At 62.0% G+C, this 16,278-nt stretch overlaps 1 protein-coding gene across 1 annotated transcript; it reads right to left on the bottom strand.

Annotated features, from left to right (window-relative positions):
- Positions 1-205: 205 nt before the first annotated feature.
- Positions 206-13,434, bottom strand: NID2 (nidogen 2; the record flags this gene model as incomplete). The annotated part of the gene is made up of 22 exons (XM_084270373.1): positions 206-948; positions 1,037-1,149; positions 1,868-1,991; positions 2,263-2,420; positions 2,935-3,106; positions 3,330-3,459; positions 4,152-4,321; positions 4,479-4,700; positions 4,843-5,079; positions 5,410-5,652; positions 5,744-5,863; positions 5,948-6,091; positions 6,181-6,309; positions 6,624-6,767; positions 7,027-7,245; positions 7,322-7,522; positions 7,756-8,001; positions 8,081-8,230; positions 8,785-9,194; positions 9,461-9,693; positions 12,183-12,491; positions 13,246-13,434. The coding sequence occupies 22 exons, from the start codon at positions 13,432-13,434 to the stop codon at positions 938-940; spliced, it is 4,074 nt and encodes a 1,357-aa protein (XP_084126499.1). The 3' UTR covers positions 206-937.
- Positions 13,435-16,278: the final 2,844 nt, after the last annotated feature.

Genomic DNA, 16,278 nt, shown 5'->3' on the forward strand with positions numbered 1-16,278 from the left:
ATTGTTCTGATTAGCTCCGAGTTGGCAAATGCAACTCGTTGGGGTTTGGGTTTGTTTTTCCATTGTATTTGGCTTTGTGTTGAGACCGGAGCTCTGCGGATTCCTCTCTTGTTGAGGCCCTGCCCTATGAACTGCTTAGCTTCTGGCTTCTCCACAGTCTACCCTACAGCCAGAATACTTAAGAACTAAATCCAAAAGGGGAAACTTCAAACAACCATCTTTTTTTATTCAATTATTGAAATAACCTAGGAAAAAAGTGAAGCATTACAATGTAAATGGTATTTCTGACCGTGTGTCGGTCTACACTGGGTAGGTCTATGAAGGCACTTAGAAGAAACAAGCACGAATGGTCCATTCTAGCATATTCTTCTAATATAAATACTAAAAGACATGCATTGAGGCAGTGGTGAAAATACAGAGTTCTTCTCAGAAGGCTTCGATGCCTTTGGTGTTTCACATAACCCTTCAGCACACACAGTCTTGTCTTCGGGGCTGTGTGTTACTTAGACCCAGTGAGATACCCCACCCAGAGCTTCTGCAGGCACTTAGTTATTTTGGATAACGGGACCCAGTGCTCAGATTGTCAGAACCATTACAAGAATGAATCCATTCTTCTTCCAATAAAATAAACCATTTGAGTAAGAAAGCTACATTTTTGATTTGCTTGCATAAGCAAGAGTTAAAGAGTGAGGGCCCAGGAGTCATGGGACCTCTTGGTTTGGTGATATATCTGTGTTTTTTCACTTGTTTAAAAAATACAGTAGTAAAGACTTGAGGTATAGCTCCAAAAATAGACTTTTGATAATCTTTTGCAGGAAAGTCGCTCCCTTGGCCTTGGTTAAAGGTTTTCTCCCCTTAGCTGTGTGCTAGTGGCAGTTCTCTGGGTCTGAAGTTCTTTGGGGGTGCAAAGATTTGTTGCTTCTTGAAATAGCAGGTCCTATTTCCTTGCTGCAGAGAGAAACAGGTATCTTTAGTGCATCAAGCATGTAACTGCTGCCAGAGGGCAGCCAGGGGATGGATTTTGGGGGGGTTTTACCTCCAGGGCAGTAGGGATAAACTGCAGTTATTCCGTAGAGGTGCGATCGCTGCTCGGGGAGATACTCGTCAGTAAAGGAGCCAGTCTCTTTATTGACAGCTATCACACCATCCCTGGTGACATGAAGGGCAGAAGAGCTTTACTCACCTACAGAACTTGGGTTTGGGGGTTGTTTTTCCCCCCATCTATATGCATTTAAGAAGAGAGGCAGCAAAGATGCTGGTCTGAACACCTGCAGCACGGGGGGGGGGGAAGAAATTTGCCCCATATAAATTTGACCCAGTGTGGTCAGGGCACTTCTCTTCAGCGATTTGGAGGCGCAGGGACCGCCTTCCAAGGAGAGATTATCTCCCTGAGAGTCTCTTCCAAGCACGACAAGCACTTAAGTGTTTGTTGTCATCTGCTAGGGTTTGATTGTAGCTTTGAGAGCTTCCAGCTGGAGCGGGAAGTGCGAGTCCCTGCTGCTGAGGGCCTCGGCCGACGGGGCAGAGAGGAGGAGAGGGTGGAATCTTTCCTTTGACTTCATCTGGGTTCAGAAACTAGTGCCAAGTTTTATTTAAAAGAACCCCAACTGCTATTTCTGTCCCTCCCAGGAAGCTGAGACTTTCCAAACAACCGCTCCGCATGGAGATGTACAAGCGGGTGCTGCTTGGAGACCCCAGGGAGCGCTCTGGTGAGATGCTGGGATGCAGGAGCAGCACAGGGACAGAGTTTGGTTCCCCCCACTCCAGCTTAAAGCCCTTCCAAGCTGCTCACAAGCTGGAGTCATGCAGCTTAGGGGAGCAGAGCCTTAGGAGCTGCTGGCTCAGGGAGTGGGATTTCTTCCCTTACCTTCTCCAGTCGGTGTGGTAGAAGTGGTTGGCGTAGCTGATGATGCTGAAGGGGTAGTTGAGGTTGTTCTGTATGACGCGCCGGTCTTTGCCATCCGGCTGTGTGCACTCCAGGTGCTTCGTTCCTTTGTGAACACAAGACGGGTTGGGCACCAAAACCACCCCCAAGCTGAGCCCACCCACCGTGTTCTTGACATTCACCAAGTTCTGAGATGGCTCCTCAGCCTGGGAGTGTAGCAGGAGCTCATGTTGTGTGTGTCCCCAGCCCCAACTCCTGTGCAGCAGGACACTGGGAGGGGGCAGAGGAGCCTGTAGGCACCAGTGGGTTACCAGTACATCTGGTTTTCCTCTCCAGGCTTAGTGTGGTGCATACTGAGCTGCCCTCAGTGACGTTACCTGCGTCTGCCCAACAGAGCTGCTTGGAGAAGGGGTCGAAGGTCAGGCCGTTGGGCAACCCGATGTCCTTATTCACCAGCACCCTCCTGTTGGCTCCGTTGACAGTGGCAGTTTCGATTTTGGGTGCTTCACGATTCCAGTCTGTCCAGTAAAGGTTCCTTGGGAAAGAATTGCACAGTGAACAACCAGGACACGCGCCAGTGAGGAGTGGTGGGAGCTTACTCCTTCTTATTGGTCCCTGTCAGGAGGGAGGCCTGGGTTTCCCCTTGAAATAAACCTCTATTTGAATTTGAAGAAAAGCCTCTAAAAGGAAAAAAAAAACCCAAAATTATGTCAAACGTGTTTATGACCCAAACTGCAGCTCCTAGACGAGGGTGAGTCTTAGGAGTGGCACATGTTGTATCCCAGCAGCACCCCAGGGGCGCAGCTTGTGTGTTCCAGCGCCAGGAGTGTTTCGGAGCTTGGGACACAACAACCTGATGCTGGGAGGGGGGTTCAGCCAAAATCCGGGATTATGAAATAAAAACGGGTGGGGAGCAGAGCAAATCCCTCCTTCAGGGAGGAGAGCTGCTCCTGAGGTCAGGATGGGGTCTGGGCACCACCACCGGTGCTGGAACTCTTGCAGCTCCCAAATCCCTGCGTGTAAATCCCTGTGGAAAGGCTGCTGCTCACCCTCGGAGAGGATCCACGGCGATGGCCCGGGGGTTGACGAGCTCGGTGTCGAAGAGCACCTGTCTGTCAGAGCCGTCCAGCTGCGCTTTCTCGATCTTATCCAGGCCGCTGTCGGTCCAGAACATGGTTCTGCGCAGATGGTCCACAGCTAACCCCTCGGGGCTGATGAGCCCTGCCCCAGGGACGGGCACGGTCAGCGGATGGGGACGTGCTGCCCCCAGCCCCAGCCCGCTGCCCTGACCCACAGCCAAGGGATGTGAGTGCAGATGGAGGACCCGATAATCTCTTGAGGTGCCCTTCCAACCCCTATGATTCTGTGACCCCAAAACACAGCGGCCCCAGAGCTGGGATGGGCAGCAGCTGGATGGCCCTGCTGCTGTGTGATGGGAACGTACCTGAGTTGATGATGGTCTCTGGCTCAGCGCCGGGCTCCAGGCTCGCTCGGCTTATCGTCCGGCCGGCCACATCGGTCCAATAGATGGTCTTCTCCCGGCAGTCGTAGTCGATCCCCACCACGATGGAGCCCTGCCAGGGTTGGGAGAGGGGGTTGGGGGGTGAAATCCTCCTCTGTGAGATATGGCAGTGGGGAACGATCCCTTTTTCCTCAGCAAAACCCAGCATGGACAGGCTTGCTGCCACCGAGGCTTTCAGGGCAGCTGGTGCAGGGGACAGCCCCGTATCCAGATGGGCTTGAAACCCCTCGGCTTAAGGAGCTATTGCTCCAGCAGCAAAGCCAGCCTGAGGAATGGCCTTCAGGATGGGGAAAGGGAATATTTGGCAAGCTGTTTCAGTTCCCCGGGTGCAGAGAGGGTGGTGGCCCAGGTTTTAGTGTTCCGCTCCCTCACTTGGGCTTGTCCACACTCTGAGAAGAGTCTGGGGAAGGGAAAATGCAGGTCTGGAGTAGAAACACGCAAGCTGGCAGCCTTGGGCCTGTGATGGATGGCTGGGGGGGGGGGGGGGGCAGCTTGTGTCCTTCCATGTGCCCATATCCCCCTGCCCTGCTGCTGGGGGTCACTCCTGCTCCTCCAGCTCAGTGCCAAGGCAGCCATCACAACCAACATCCCCTCCAATCACCGTGGACCTTCACGAGGTGTCCCCTCAACCCCATCACAGCTGGGACCAAGAGGGGTGTGGGGAGATGTGGAACCCAGAACCGCAGCACCAGCCCCTCCCTAACTCCCTCCTGCACCCCAACCCTGACCCTGGAGGTACTCTACATGCAGGGAGAGCAGGGTCTTGGCCGCCTCCTTCTGCAGCCGCGTGCCGTTGAGTGGGAGGTATCCGATCTGCTGTCCCTGAGCGTAGAGCAGGAAGGTCCCCGTGGCTGGAGGGGACACGTCAGGACGGGGTGAGGGCCGGACGCTGGGCGGCGCGACGCTGGGGAGACCTGGGGGGGTAAATGGGGAGGGGAGAGAGAGACATTGGCTCAGGGAGCATCGCCCCTCGGCTCTGCACCCCAGCAGGAGCAGGGTGCAGTGCCAGGCACCCGTGCTGCACTGGATGGGGCGGGGAGGGGGGTTACACTTGGGGTGCTGAGCTCTTACATGGCGGGGTGCTGCCGGGCTCGGAGCGCGTGCCCTGGATCTCCCTGCCGCTCTCGTCCACGCACCAGCAGTACCCGCTGTCCCCGTGGCACTGCAGGGGGGTGAAGTTGCCCCCTGCATCACACTGCGGCACGTACTGGTCGTGGCGCGGGCGGCCCCCATAGTGCTCCAGCAGGCTCTGCCGCCAGCGCTCACACATGGTGTGGGGCCGCTCCGTGGGCTCTGGCATGGGGAGGGAGATGATCAGCCCCGTCCCTGCGCACAGGGCTTTTCCAGGGCCCTGGGTGCCCCCCCCCTCCTTGCTGGGTGCCCCTCTATATGAAGTATGCTGGGGTGCTGCCCCCTCCCCCCCCCAAGAACTGACCTGGGCTCCCGCAGCGAGGCGGCGTGCTGCCCGGCGCTGTCCGTGTGCCGGCGATCTCCTGGCCCGCAGCATCCACACACCAGCAGTACCCGGTGCTGCTGTGGCACTGGAGGGGCCGGTACCCACCCTCCTCATCGCACTGTGGCACGTGCCCATCACTCACGGGTGAGGGCCCCGGTGGCACCGCCCGGGGGTACAGCCGCTCGTGTTCACAAGGGGTCAGCTGCTGGATGGGCTCTGCTGGCAGCAAATGCCCCCATCCCAGGCTCAGGGGGGACTGAGCAGCACCCCTGCACCCCCATGGCACTCAGGTTTGGCCCCACTCCACCCAGGGCAGGAAATGCTGGGGCTGAAGTGCTGCGGCCATGTGGGACAGGCAGGGCTCCGTGTGCCACCCAACACAACCAGCTGCACAGACAGCCATGGCATCTCCTGCACCGCGGTGCTCGGGGATGCTTGGCCCCAACAGTTGGATGCCCACCAATTCCACCGGGATGCCAACAAGGTGCCAAAAGACCCTGCTCGCCTCCCCCTTCACCCCCTCGAGAGCCGCAGGGCAGCACTGACCTGGGCTCCCGCAGCGAGGCGGCGTGCTGCCTGGCGCTGTCCGTGTGCCGGCGATCTCCTGGCCCGCAGCATCCACACACCAGCAGTACCCGGTGCTGCTGTGGCACTGGAGGGGCCGGTACCCACCCTCCTCGTCGCACTGCGGCACATGCCCATTGCCCACGGGCGAGGGTCCCGGTGGCACCGCCCGGGGGTACAGCCGCTCGTGCTGGCAGGGGGTCAGTCGCTGTGTGCTCCCCTCCGCTGCTGGGAGAACCAAAGCAACAGCGGAGTGAGGATGTGGGGAAGCCACCCCGGGGAAGAGCTGGTGGAGTGGTGGGTTGGGTGACCATACCGTGTGTGCACTGGAAGCCATCGCCCTCGTAGCCAGGCCGGCAGCGGCAGGAGAAGGAGCCCGGCGTGTTGTAGCAGGCAGCAGCTGGGTGACAGGGGTTTTCAGCGCACTCGTCCACGTCTGCATGTGAGGAGGATGGGGATCAGCTAAGGCAGGGCACCCTGGTTGCACCCTTCGGTCCCTCCCACGCCCCCCAGCCCGTACCAGCGCAGTGGATGCCGTCCCCGGTGTAGCCAGGGAGGCACTCGCAGACGGGGCGGCCGCTGGCATGGGGCAGGCAGCGTGCCCGGTCTCTTGGCGCACAGGGATGGCTCCCGTCCTCGCAGGGGTCTCTTGCTGGTGCCAGCGCTGCAGATACAGGAAGGGTGAGGGGCTAAGGTGAGCCCAGTGGGACACAGGGGTCAAGGGGGACCCCAAAGTGTGGGGCTGGCACTTACGCACACACGCCTGCCCGTCCTCCGCCGGCTGGTACCCACTGCGGCACTCGCACCGGTAGCTGCCCGGCACGTTCTGGCAGGTGGTGAAGGAGCCGCACTGGCCCAGCCCCTCCGCACACTCGTCCACATCTAGAGGGAGGGGGAGACACCAGGCACCCCACGGGTGGTGGGATATCCCCACTTCCGGGATCCATCTGCTCCCAGCCCGGGGGAAACATCCCACCCCGTGCTGCCCATCCCACGCCTGCTGCCTCCTCCACCCCTGCAATGCTCCCCCAGCTCCCTGCCTCAGTTTCCCCACACCATTCACCCCATTCCTTGGTGCAGGAGCTGTGATGCTGTGGCACATCCCAGCACCCCAAACGGCTGTGGCCACCCTGCTGCCCCACGGGTGATGGGGTGCACCAGCCCCGCCAAAACCCCCTCCCCAGCCCCCCGCTCACCTCGACAGCCCCGCCCGTCCCTGCGGTACCCAGCTGCACACTCGCACGTGTACTCCATCCCCGCGCCGGGCTGGCAGCGCGCCGGCGCCTCGCACCCGTGTGTGCCATCATGGCACGGGTTCACCGGGGGATTCTCAGCATCACCTGTGGGGCATGAGATTGGGTGTGGGGGGGGGGGGGGCATCACCCCAGAGCTGCAGCACCCTCCTCCCACAGAGCGCCCCAGGGCCACGCCACACAGTGCCGCCCCTGCTCTGTGTGTCCATGTGTCCTCCCTCCTTCCCCACCATGCCAGGAGCCCGTCAGCTCAACCTGCTTGGAAACGAGCCCCTCTCTCGGGAGAGGACAGAAGACAGCAGCATCCCCCAGGGTGGGGACCCCAGGGCGGGCGCCTGGGGCTCACCTCGTGCCAAGCCCACCCAGGCGGCGAGGGCGTAGCGCAGGGCGTGCTCCTGGCTGTCGTAGAGGGCGAAGGCACGCGCCACGCTGAGCTGCTGCTGGGCGGGCGGCCGGGCGTAGGGGCAGCCAGAGAAGGTGATGTTCTGCCGCAGGCGGTAGGACAACGTCTGGTTGGTGGTCCCAGCAACCAGGACATAATCCTGCTGAGCAGAGGATGTCACAGCTGCCAGAGAGTGAGAAAGTTACCCGGGATGGGCATCACAGAGTCAGAGTCACACCGAAGCCCTGGGGGCTCCTACCTGATGTGGAATAGTGGTAGAGCTCCTTGTAGGGAGCGATGTGCACGGTGACGTTGTCTGGGATGAAGGGCACCTGGCCCTGGATGTGTGTCTTCAGGCTTAAGTAATTATCCGGCCCCAGGCCCTGGGCTGTCTGGGTGATGTGGACTGTCTCCTCCCCGGGGTAGAAGGTCACCTCCAGGCTCTGGGTGAACTCAGCACCTGGGCAGGGAAAGGGAACAGGGATACATCCCCAAACCACCCTTCCCACCACCCCCACACGGGCACACAGCAGGGAGATGGCGATCAGAAGAGCCTCGGAGCCGCCCTGCACCCCCACCCACCCATCCCAAGCCCCGCATCACCCCATGTCTGAGTCAGGCCACCCCACTGGGAGCCACGGGGGTCCCTCAGAGCAACCAGGGCTCGGTGGGACATGCCATGTCCCCGCTCACCGGTGATGCTGAAGCCGTTCTCAGAGCCGGGCTCCTCCAGCGCGAAGAGCCAGGCGAAGAGCCCGCCGACGGGCAGGAGGGGCAGCAGGGCGCGGGCGGCGGGCTGGGGCACCCCGCTGATGGCCGTGTAGGCGCGGCCGTCGCTGCCCACGATGTAGGCGTGCAGGTCAACGTCCTGGAAGCCGACGGACGCCCGGCCCACCCTCAGGCTGCCGCTCACCTTCCCGTTCAGACGATGCACGGCCCCTGGGCAGGGAGATGGGTACCCCTGGCAGTAGCCGCCCAGGCACGGGGTGCCCCTGTCCCCACTGCCCGCCCCTCGTACCTTCGGGCAGGCACTGCCGCCCGTTGCCATAGTAGGTGGCCCGGCAGTGGCAGCAGAGGCCGGTGGGGTAGTCAGTGCAGAAGGCGTGGGGGGAGCAGCGCCCGTGGTGCTGGGAGCACGTCTCCTTGCCGGCTGCGCTGTAGGTGAACACTGGAGACGAGGGCAAAGGGTTGGGGGGCACAGGGACAAAGCCACCCCTCCTCAGGGTAGGCACCCTGCCCTCCCCGGTCCCAAAAACACCATTGGGGACGGCACAGAGGGGAAGGCACAGATGGCCATTGCCCTTCTCAAGAAAGCCACCTGGGGATACACGTGGGAGGCAGAGGGTGGCAAACCTGTTGCCTGGCTTTAGGCAGGCCTGGCAGAGGGTATTTTTGGGGGACAGCCAGCCAGGGACAGGGCTTTGCCCCCCATCCCCCTGACCCTGGGTATGAGGAGCCCCCAGCAGTGCTCTGAGTCAGGGCAGAGCAGCAGCAAACCCATTGGGAAGGGACATCCAGCTCCAGCAGCCCCTTGGCAGCGGGATTTGGCTGAGAGGAGAGGAGCTGGAAGGGCAGCAGCTTCGCAGGACCGATGCCAGCCCACAGGAGCTCCAGCCCCAGCTGCTTGGGAAGAGATGAGCTTCCAGCGAAGGGGCCTGTTTCAGGGAGCCACCCACCCCAAGACATCCCCAGGGGCTCATCAGAGGGGCCACAGCCACTCACCATCGGGGTTGAAATTCACGTCTTCCTCCACGCCGACGCCGTGATGCCCAGAGCTGTAGGAAGAGGGGTGGGGGGAGTAGCTCTGCTGGGTGCTGCCATCCCCATCGGGGTGCAGCCGTCGGCTCCGTTCCTGCCCTGGGGATGCAGGAAGACCCTCGGGGGCGACGGGTCCATGGTCAGGACGTGAGGATGCAGCGTCCGAGCCGTGCCACGCCGGCAGCTCCGTGGAGACGCGGTGGGCGCGGCTGTAGAGCGCGTGGCTGCGGTCGGCCTCGCCGGGGACGTGGGGTTCGGGGCTCTGCGGGGTGTCAGGGCTGGCTCTCCTGGTGCCCCCCGGCTCCACGTGCTCCAGGGGGGCTGCACTGCCCACGTGGAAGACCCACACACCAGGGACCCCCGCATTGCTCCCCCTGCAAGACAGCAGCACACGTGAGCTGCGGTGGGAAACCCACCCCAAAAGTATCATCCCTGCTCCACAACACCCCCAGGACTCCAAATGCGCCTCCCAAAAAGCTCCCATGGATGTGAGGGCTGTGACACCCCCCCCCCCCCCCCCGCCCCGACACAGCCCATCACCCCCGGCTCACCTCCCAGCCTTTAAAAGACACAGGGGGGGCTGGGAGAAGGTGACCCCGCTCCCCCTGCCCACCCCGCACGCCCCCCGGGTACCACGCACCGCTCCAGGTGCTTCAGGGCCTGCTCGCTGCTGGCCAGGCTGTGGAACAGCCCGTCCCTCTTCGGGTCGTCGCCGTCGCCCCGGCTGAAGCCCACCCTGGCTGGCAGCTCCAGCTGGACGTTGTAGGACTCCTTGGGCCGCGTCCCCAGGAACTGGAGGCCGCCGTGGGGGTAGAGGAAGATGGCGTAGGTGTCCTCGTCGTCGTAGGCTAGCACGGCCTGGAAGGTGTTGAGCTGCCGAGGGGAGAGCAGGGGCCAAACCTCAGCACAACGTGCTGGGATGATGCTCTGCATCCTCCATGGGAGCCTGAGACACAGCCAGTACCCCCACCCCCCCCCCACCCCAGCTCAATCAGAGCAGGGGCATCCCCGTGAGCAGCCACCATGCCCAGGAGCATCCCAGGTGGCATAACCTGGGACACCCCCTTGCTCCCACCCCCTCTCCTCCTCTCCTGTCCCCAACACCAGCAGCTCCTCCCCATCCCACCAGCACCAGAGGAAAACCTGCACACACACACACACACACACACCCCATCCTGCTTCCCTCCATCCGGAGAACAACTTTAGCTCTGTTTCCTCAGGAAAAAACAGGCACGAGCTCACTCTGACCCTGCGCCCCTACGGAGCCCCTGGCTTGGAAACGACCTTCAAGATCACCAAGTCCAACCATACATCCCACTACAGGCACCCTGCCTGCCCACCCTGAGCCAGCACAACCATTACAAGCCACCACAGAATCCATACACACACATCAGCATCACCCTGAAGGAGGAGACCCTCTAACTCCCCCTCCACACATAGATGCTGCTCTGCAAATAGATGGATCTCAGCCCAGCAGAAGGAAAAGTTATTAAACTCCTGGGTTCAGCCCTGCAGAAACAGGCAGGAGGCGTGGGGGCTCTCCCCCCTGTGTAACCCCCCTCCCCTCCAGCCCTTATTTTGGGGTGAAGGGCCCCCAGGGCATCGCAGGGCTTCCCAGTGGCGCTGAGGGATATAAAGAGCCTTGTTGTGTGCATCACACACTTGGGCATTCAGAGACCCCGTGCAAAGGCAGCCAAAAAGCTGGGGAGGGGGGTAGAAGGGGGGGATGATCCCTACCCCCCGCCCTGCCTTGGGGTCAGATTCCTCCCCCACACAGCCAAATTGTGGTGGCAGCTGGAAGACTCATTTTGCCTTGTGGTGGGTGGTGAGGGGGGGACACAGAGGGGGACACGGGGCAGGAGGTGAAGAGGAGGGTGGGGATGGATGCAGCCCCTGGCTTGTGGCCAGCTGCTCCCAGCAAAGGGCAAATTCCTGTCCCAAAGGGCAATTCTTGCTCCTGGAGAAGCGGGATCAGCTCTCATCCCACTTTGCAGCCTTGGAAAGCATCGCTGCAGGGACTAGAAGTGATGTCCCCAAGGAGCTGGAGGGGGACAAGGCACTGCTGACGACCTCCCAGACCCCCAAGGCAGGGGACTGGGGACCCTCTGAGCCAGGTTTCTTCTTTGGAGGCTCAAAAAAAGAGCAAGCTGACATTCTGACAGTGGGAGGAAAAGGCTCCAGGGGCAGTGCTGGTTCTGAGCGGGTTTCAAGGCCAGGTTCATTTTAACCCCTCATCCAAGGTCTTGAGAGAGGAAAAAAACCCAACAAACACAATTGGGAAGAGGAGGAGAGGGAGAGGGGGAGAAGGAGAGAAGGAGACGGGGAGAAGGAGAGGGGGAGAAGGAGAGAAGGAGAGTGAGAAGAGATTAGGCTGCATTTTTGATGGCTGCGAGGTCACCGCGAGGCCCCTGATGGCATCTCTTCAGCTGCTTTCCCAAGTTTTAAATGAGAGGAAAAAATGCACGTTGTTTCCTTCCAAACCATGGGCTTGGGTGTGTTCTCCCCCAGCCTGGCTGCCCTCTCAGCATCCCGCTACGGAAGGGCCCCAACGCGGGGGGACGGCCGGCGGGGATGGGTCCCGATGGCCCGTGGGGACCCACTGACGGGCTCTGGGCTGAGCCCACCCCAGCGTGGTGAGAGCCTGTGACCCGTCACACGGCTCTGGGGGATCCATCCCAAGAGCTTTTCCTCCTGGAGCTCGTTCCAAGCCAGAGGCCCGTCCTGCCGGCGGAGCGTCACTGTCCCTTCCCCAGCACGTCATCAGCCTGGCGCGGCGGCTCCTGCCCCGGCAGCACATCCAGTGCTGTGGGGAAAAGGCAGCCTGTAGGACCTTGCCCTCACGTGGGAGCCTTATCAGCCCGTGGGTGGGGAGCTCAGGCCACCTCCCCGACCCGGAGGACCACCTACAGGCTTGTTTTGCAGACACAAAATCAGCCCAGGGTGGAAGGTTGGAAGCCGGTTCCTCGCTGGGCAGAAGGAAGGGCCAGCCCAAAGCCACCAGCACACAGCCAGGAGCACGACCTGGGCCACGGCTTCCCCCGGCCCAACTCCGCCCTGGCAATCTAAATCCAAAGTCCCTTTTGCCTGAGAAGCAGGGAAAAGCCCAGGAACCTCCAGCTATGGAGCTGAGGGCAACCCCCAAACCTCTTCTGCTCATCAGCAAAGCCAACGGGCCCCCGGACACCGCAGCTCTGAGCGGAGAGGAGAAGCTCCATGTCCCTCCCGGGGCTCATCCGAGGCTGGACACACCATCCAGCTGCCCAGAAAGAAGACACCAAGGAGCAGTTTGGGTGCCACACAAAGAAAGACCGGTCCTCCCAGGATGACAGGGTGGGTATCCAACTTCAGCCCAGCAGCCTCACCTTCTCAGAGGGCTCAGTGTCCTGTGACAGCTCCTGGTAGGCACCCACGTCCTCCCAGGTGGCGATGAACAGGGTGGTGGGCACGAAGGAGCCGGCGGTGTCGGGGAACCCAGCCTGGATGTAACCTGCAGCCCTGTCCAGCACGTCTGGAGAGTCATCCTGGCGGTAGTAGATGTTCCCTCTGCCTCCTGAGGTGTCCAGGTCGGCCAGGAAGGGAGCCACGACCGGGAAGTCTGTGGGGAAATCGTCATCCACGTACTGGGTCTCCCTGGGGAAATCCTGGGTGGAGATGACCCCGTTGGTCCCCACCTGCAGGGAGAGGGGTGCAGGGTGCTCAGGTGCTGCAGAGGTGACTCTGCCACCGTCGTGCCCCCACTTCTCAGCGTCCTTCCCCTCCTGGGTGGAGTGGGGAGCAGGGCCAGGAGCCCTGTGACCGCATGGCCCCCTCCAGCCACGGAGAAAACAAAGACCCCGGGCTTCTCCATCCCCCAGAGAGCCGCAGCTCAGGGGCCGCCCCAGCTGCAGCCGCTGCTGCGGGGGAACAGCTGCGAAGGAGAAAGATCCCTTGTTCCTCCGCAGCAGCCGGAGCCACCGGACAGGAGGCAGAGGGGATGGGGTGGAAGGGGAGGGGGGGAAGGGACGGAGTAAAGGGAGGGGGGGGGGGAAAGGACACGGGTGGTGATGCAGGGGTGGAGGCACCTATGGAGGGGCAAGTGGTGGGGAGAGAGGGGTGAGAGGGGGTGGGTGTCAAGGGGAACGGCCGGGGAGGAAGGGAAAGATGGAGGGGCGGAAAGATATGAGGAGAGAGGGGCGGCGGGGCAGGGGGATGGAGAGGAGGAGGGTGGGAAGATGGAGAGCCTGGGAGGGATGGAAGGAGAGAAGGATGCAGGGAGGTGGTGGAGAAGGGTGGAGGGATGGGAAGGACTGAAGGGTGGGAAGATGGAGGGACAGAGGGACATGATGGAGAGGAGGAAGGGGGGCTGGCTGGAGGGAAGAGCGGCGGAGGGTTGCGGGGGGGGGGAAAGGAGGGCAGGGCAGGGGGCCGGGGCCAGGCGGGACTCACGTAGAGGCGGCGGGCGGTGCGGCCGTAGAGGCGCAGGGCTCGGCGGAGCGGCAGCCCGGGAGAGCTCTCGTCGTCCCCGGGCCGCAGCCGGGCATCGCCGCGGGCCGGGCCGTGCGGCAGCAGCCCCCGGCGGGGCAGGGCAGCCCCCGCCGCCAGCACCGCCGCCAGCACCGCCGCCAGCGCCCGCATCCCGCCGCCGACAGCACACGGGCTTCTTCCCCCCTTCCCCTCTCCCCTCCCCTCGACGGGCCGACCCGCAGCCGAGGAACGAAGCGGCCCCGACGGGACGGCCCCGACCCCAGCGAGGGAACCGGAGCGCGGGCGGGGCGGGACGGGGCGCGGCCCTGCCCCCATTGGATCTCCCGAACCCGGCGCTGACCAATCGGGTCCTACCCCAAAATCCGCCCCGGGCTGCAGACCCCCTCCCGCCCCCCGCCCCAGCCCCCTCCCCCCCACCCCACCCCCCCCCGCTGGGTACCACGGGGGCAGCCCGGGGGGTCGGGGCCTCGGCGCTGTTGCGGGGTGGGGGGGAACGCGGGAGTGGGGGGATCCCCCTTCGTGCCCGCCCCCCCCCCCCCGCCTCTCCGGCTGCAACGCCCCCGGAGCCGGGCCCGCAGCCAGCCGGGGTCGGGGCTGGGGTCGGGGCGTGGGCGAGAGGCCCCGGCCGTTCCCCTCTGCCTTGAGCCGGGCAGGAACGTGACTCCTTATCCATCGAGAACCGGGGCAGGGAGCGAGGGGGGAGGCGGGGGGGCTGGGGGCTGGAAGGCTGGAACAGCCACCCGGCCAAAATATGTCGTGCAGCTCCAGTGGGGAGCTGTCAGGGAGCAGGGCTGGCCCGGCCCCACCAAGGGCTCCCCACGCACGCACGGTGCCGCGGGTGGGAGGTCATCCCTGTTTATCCTTTCTCAGACCCATCTTCCTGCCCAGAGAGATCCGGAGGGGTCAAGGCTTTGAGGATGGACAGCTGGGATATGGGGGCTGGGGAGGAGAGGTTGGGGTGGGGTTGTTCCCTGGTTTTGGGGGTGTTTGGGGTTGGAGAATGGACACCTCCCCCAAATCCAAACAGCCAGACTCACGGAAGGCTCCTGGAAATCCGGGCTGGGAGCAGCCAGGAGCTTTGCTCAGTCTCCTTGGAGAGCTTCCCATTTCCTTGGCCCCAGGCCAGCGTTCCTATCACATCTGTCCCAAAATGTATACATGCCCCAGGAATGCCAGATAACAAGGAGAGAAGTGTCAAACCCCCGAGGCTGGTGAGAGAAATAAATCAGGGACACCGATTCGTGGCATTCCCAGTAGGAATCCTCGCAGGGGAAGCGGCTGGATGCCCCCCATCCCTGCTGGAGTGAGGGGGGATTTGTCCCTGAGTCCCTTGTCCCCTCCATCCCGGGCAGCGTGCAAGCTGACACATCCCAGGCACCCTGGAAAGCGGCTCCCACCCGTGCTGGGGGTGCTGAGGGCCAGTTCATGCGGGCGCTGGGCTGACCGGGCGAGCGTGTGAGCGCGGGGGCAGCGTCCGGCCCGGCTGCCCCGCTGCAGTCAGCTGGCTCCAGCCCTTGCAGGGACGCTCCTTGCCTGGCCATGGAAAACCATTAAGGCTTTGAGCAGGGCTCAGGCCAGCTGGACACGGTCTGCAGCCTTCGAGGAGCTCTGCCTGCCAAAAAGTGGTTTCTCCTTGAAGCTCAACCCCACCCTGGGGCTCTCCAGGGAAACCGGGCACCCCGCGGGGCTGGCAGAGCCAGGAGACCCCAGCAGGGAGCTCCTTCCTGGGATGTCCCTCCCATGGGTACTGGTGGCATTTGGTGGCACCCAGGAGGTGGCGATGGGCAGGAAAGGAGGGGAGCAGCCTTGCTGCCCCATGGGATGTTCTGGGGGCATGGAAAACACAAACCCACCTGTCCCCAGTGGGATGGAAGAGTTACAGTCAGAAAATGGGAAAGGTCTGGGGGGGGGGTGTTATGTGAGCTGCTGTAGCTGTCCTGAGATGTCTCATTAAGACATTTATCTTCTAATATATATATATATAAATATATATAAAGGGTAATTTAACTTGGGTTTTCAAGGGAGGAGCTGCTAACCCCACATGTTCCCCTCGCCGGGTCCAGCCAGCGCTGCCCCGTGCCCCAGGGAAAGGGGCCCATGTGGGAGGGACAGCTGACAGGCTTCCTGCCCAGTTTTTAAGACGTTAAAAGAGGCTTTTCACCACCTCCCTGGCAAAACTGGCACCAGTCAGTTAAATAAGGAGCAGCTGGGAAGAGCTGCAGTTGTGCTCTGGCATTGGGAGCAGAGTCCAAGTGGCACGGAGAGGCTTTGGGAGCAGCTGGGAGCCTCATGGGGGGGGAAGGATGGGGCTGGGGCTGGGATATGGATGGGGCTGGGATATGGATGGGGCTGAGGAGATGTATGGGGGCAAGGATGGGGGCAAGGATGAGGATGGGAAATGAATGGGGATGGGGATATGGATGGGGCAAGGATGGGGATGGGGTCAGGGATGGGGCTGGGATATGGATGGGACTGAGGAGATGTTTGGGGGCAAGGATGGAGATGGGAACAAGGATGAGGAGGGGGACAGGCTGTGCTCCCCCACACCATGTGTCAGCAAAGGAGATTCCTGCAGAGCCTGATCCCTGTAATCACTTCCATGTGCCTCAGCACAGCCTTTGACTGGGGTGGGGAGGGGGGGGGTGTGGGGGGTGAGTTTTTCTCATAGCTTGGGCATAAAAAGACCAAAAAAAAAAAATCAATAGGCATTGAGTTGGTGGTGGTTTGTGCAGAAACAGATGTGCTGAAGCTGGAGGAGGTGGGGAATGCTCTGCAGGACCAGGCTGGGGAGGGTTCCTGCTGGTCCCTGAAGCCCCCCACCCTCCCCAGCCTCAGACACACTGAGCATACCTGGACAAACCTCTCACTGGTCTGTCCCCCATCATCCTCCTGCCAGATGTGGCTGCTGGGGTTGAGGGTGGCAGCCTCCCAGTCCTGCTGAAGGCTCACCCTTGGCCGGGGCTCCCAGTGAGGAGGAGGAGGAGGAGGAGGAGG

Source organism: Gallinula chloropus, assembly GCF_964237585.1.
Source record: "Gallinula chloropus genome assembly, chromosome: 14".
NCBI lineage: Eukaryota > Metazoa > Chordata > Aves > Gruiformes > Rallidae > Gallinula > Gallinula chloropus.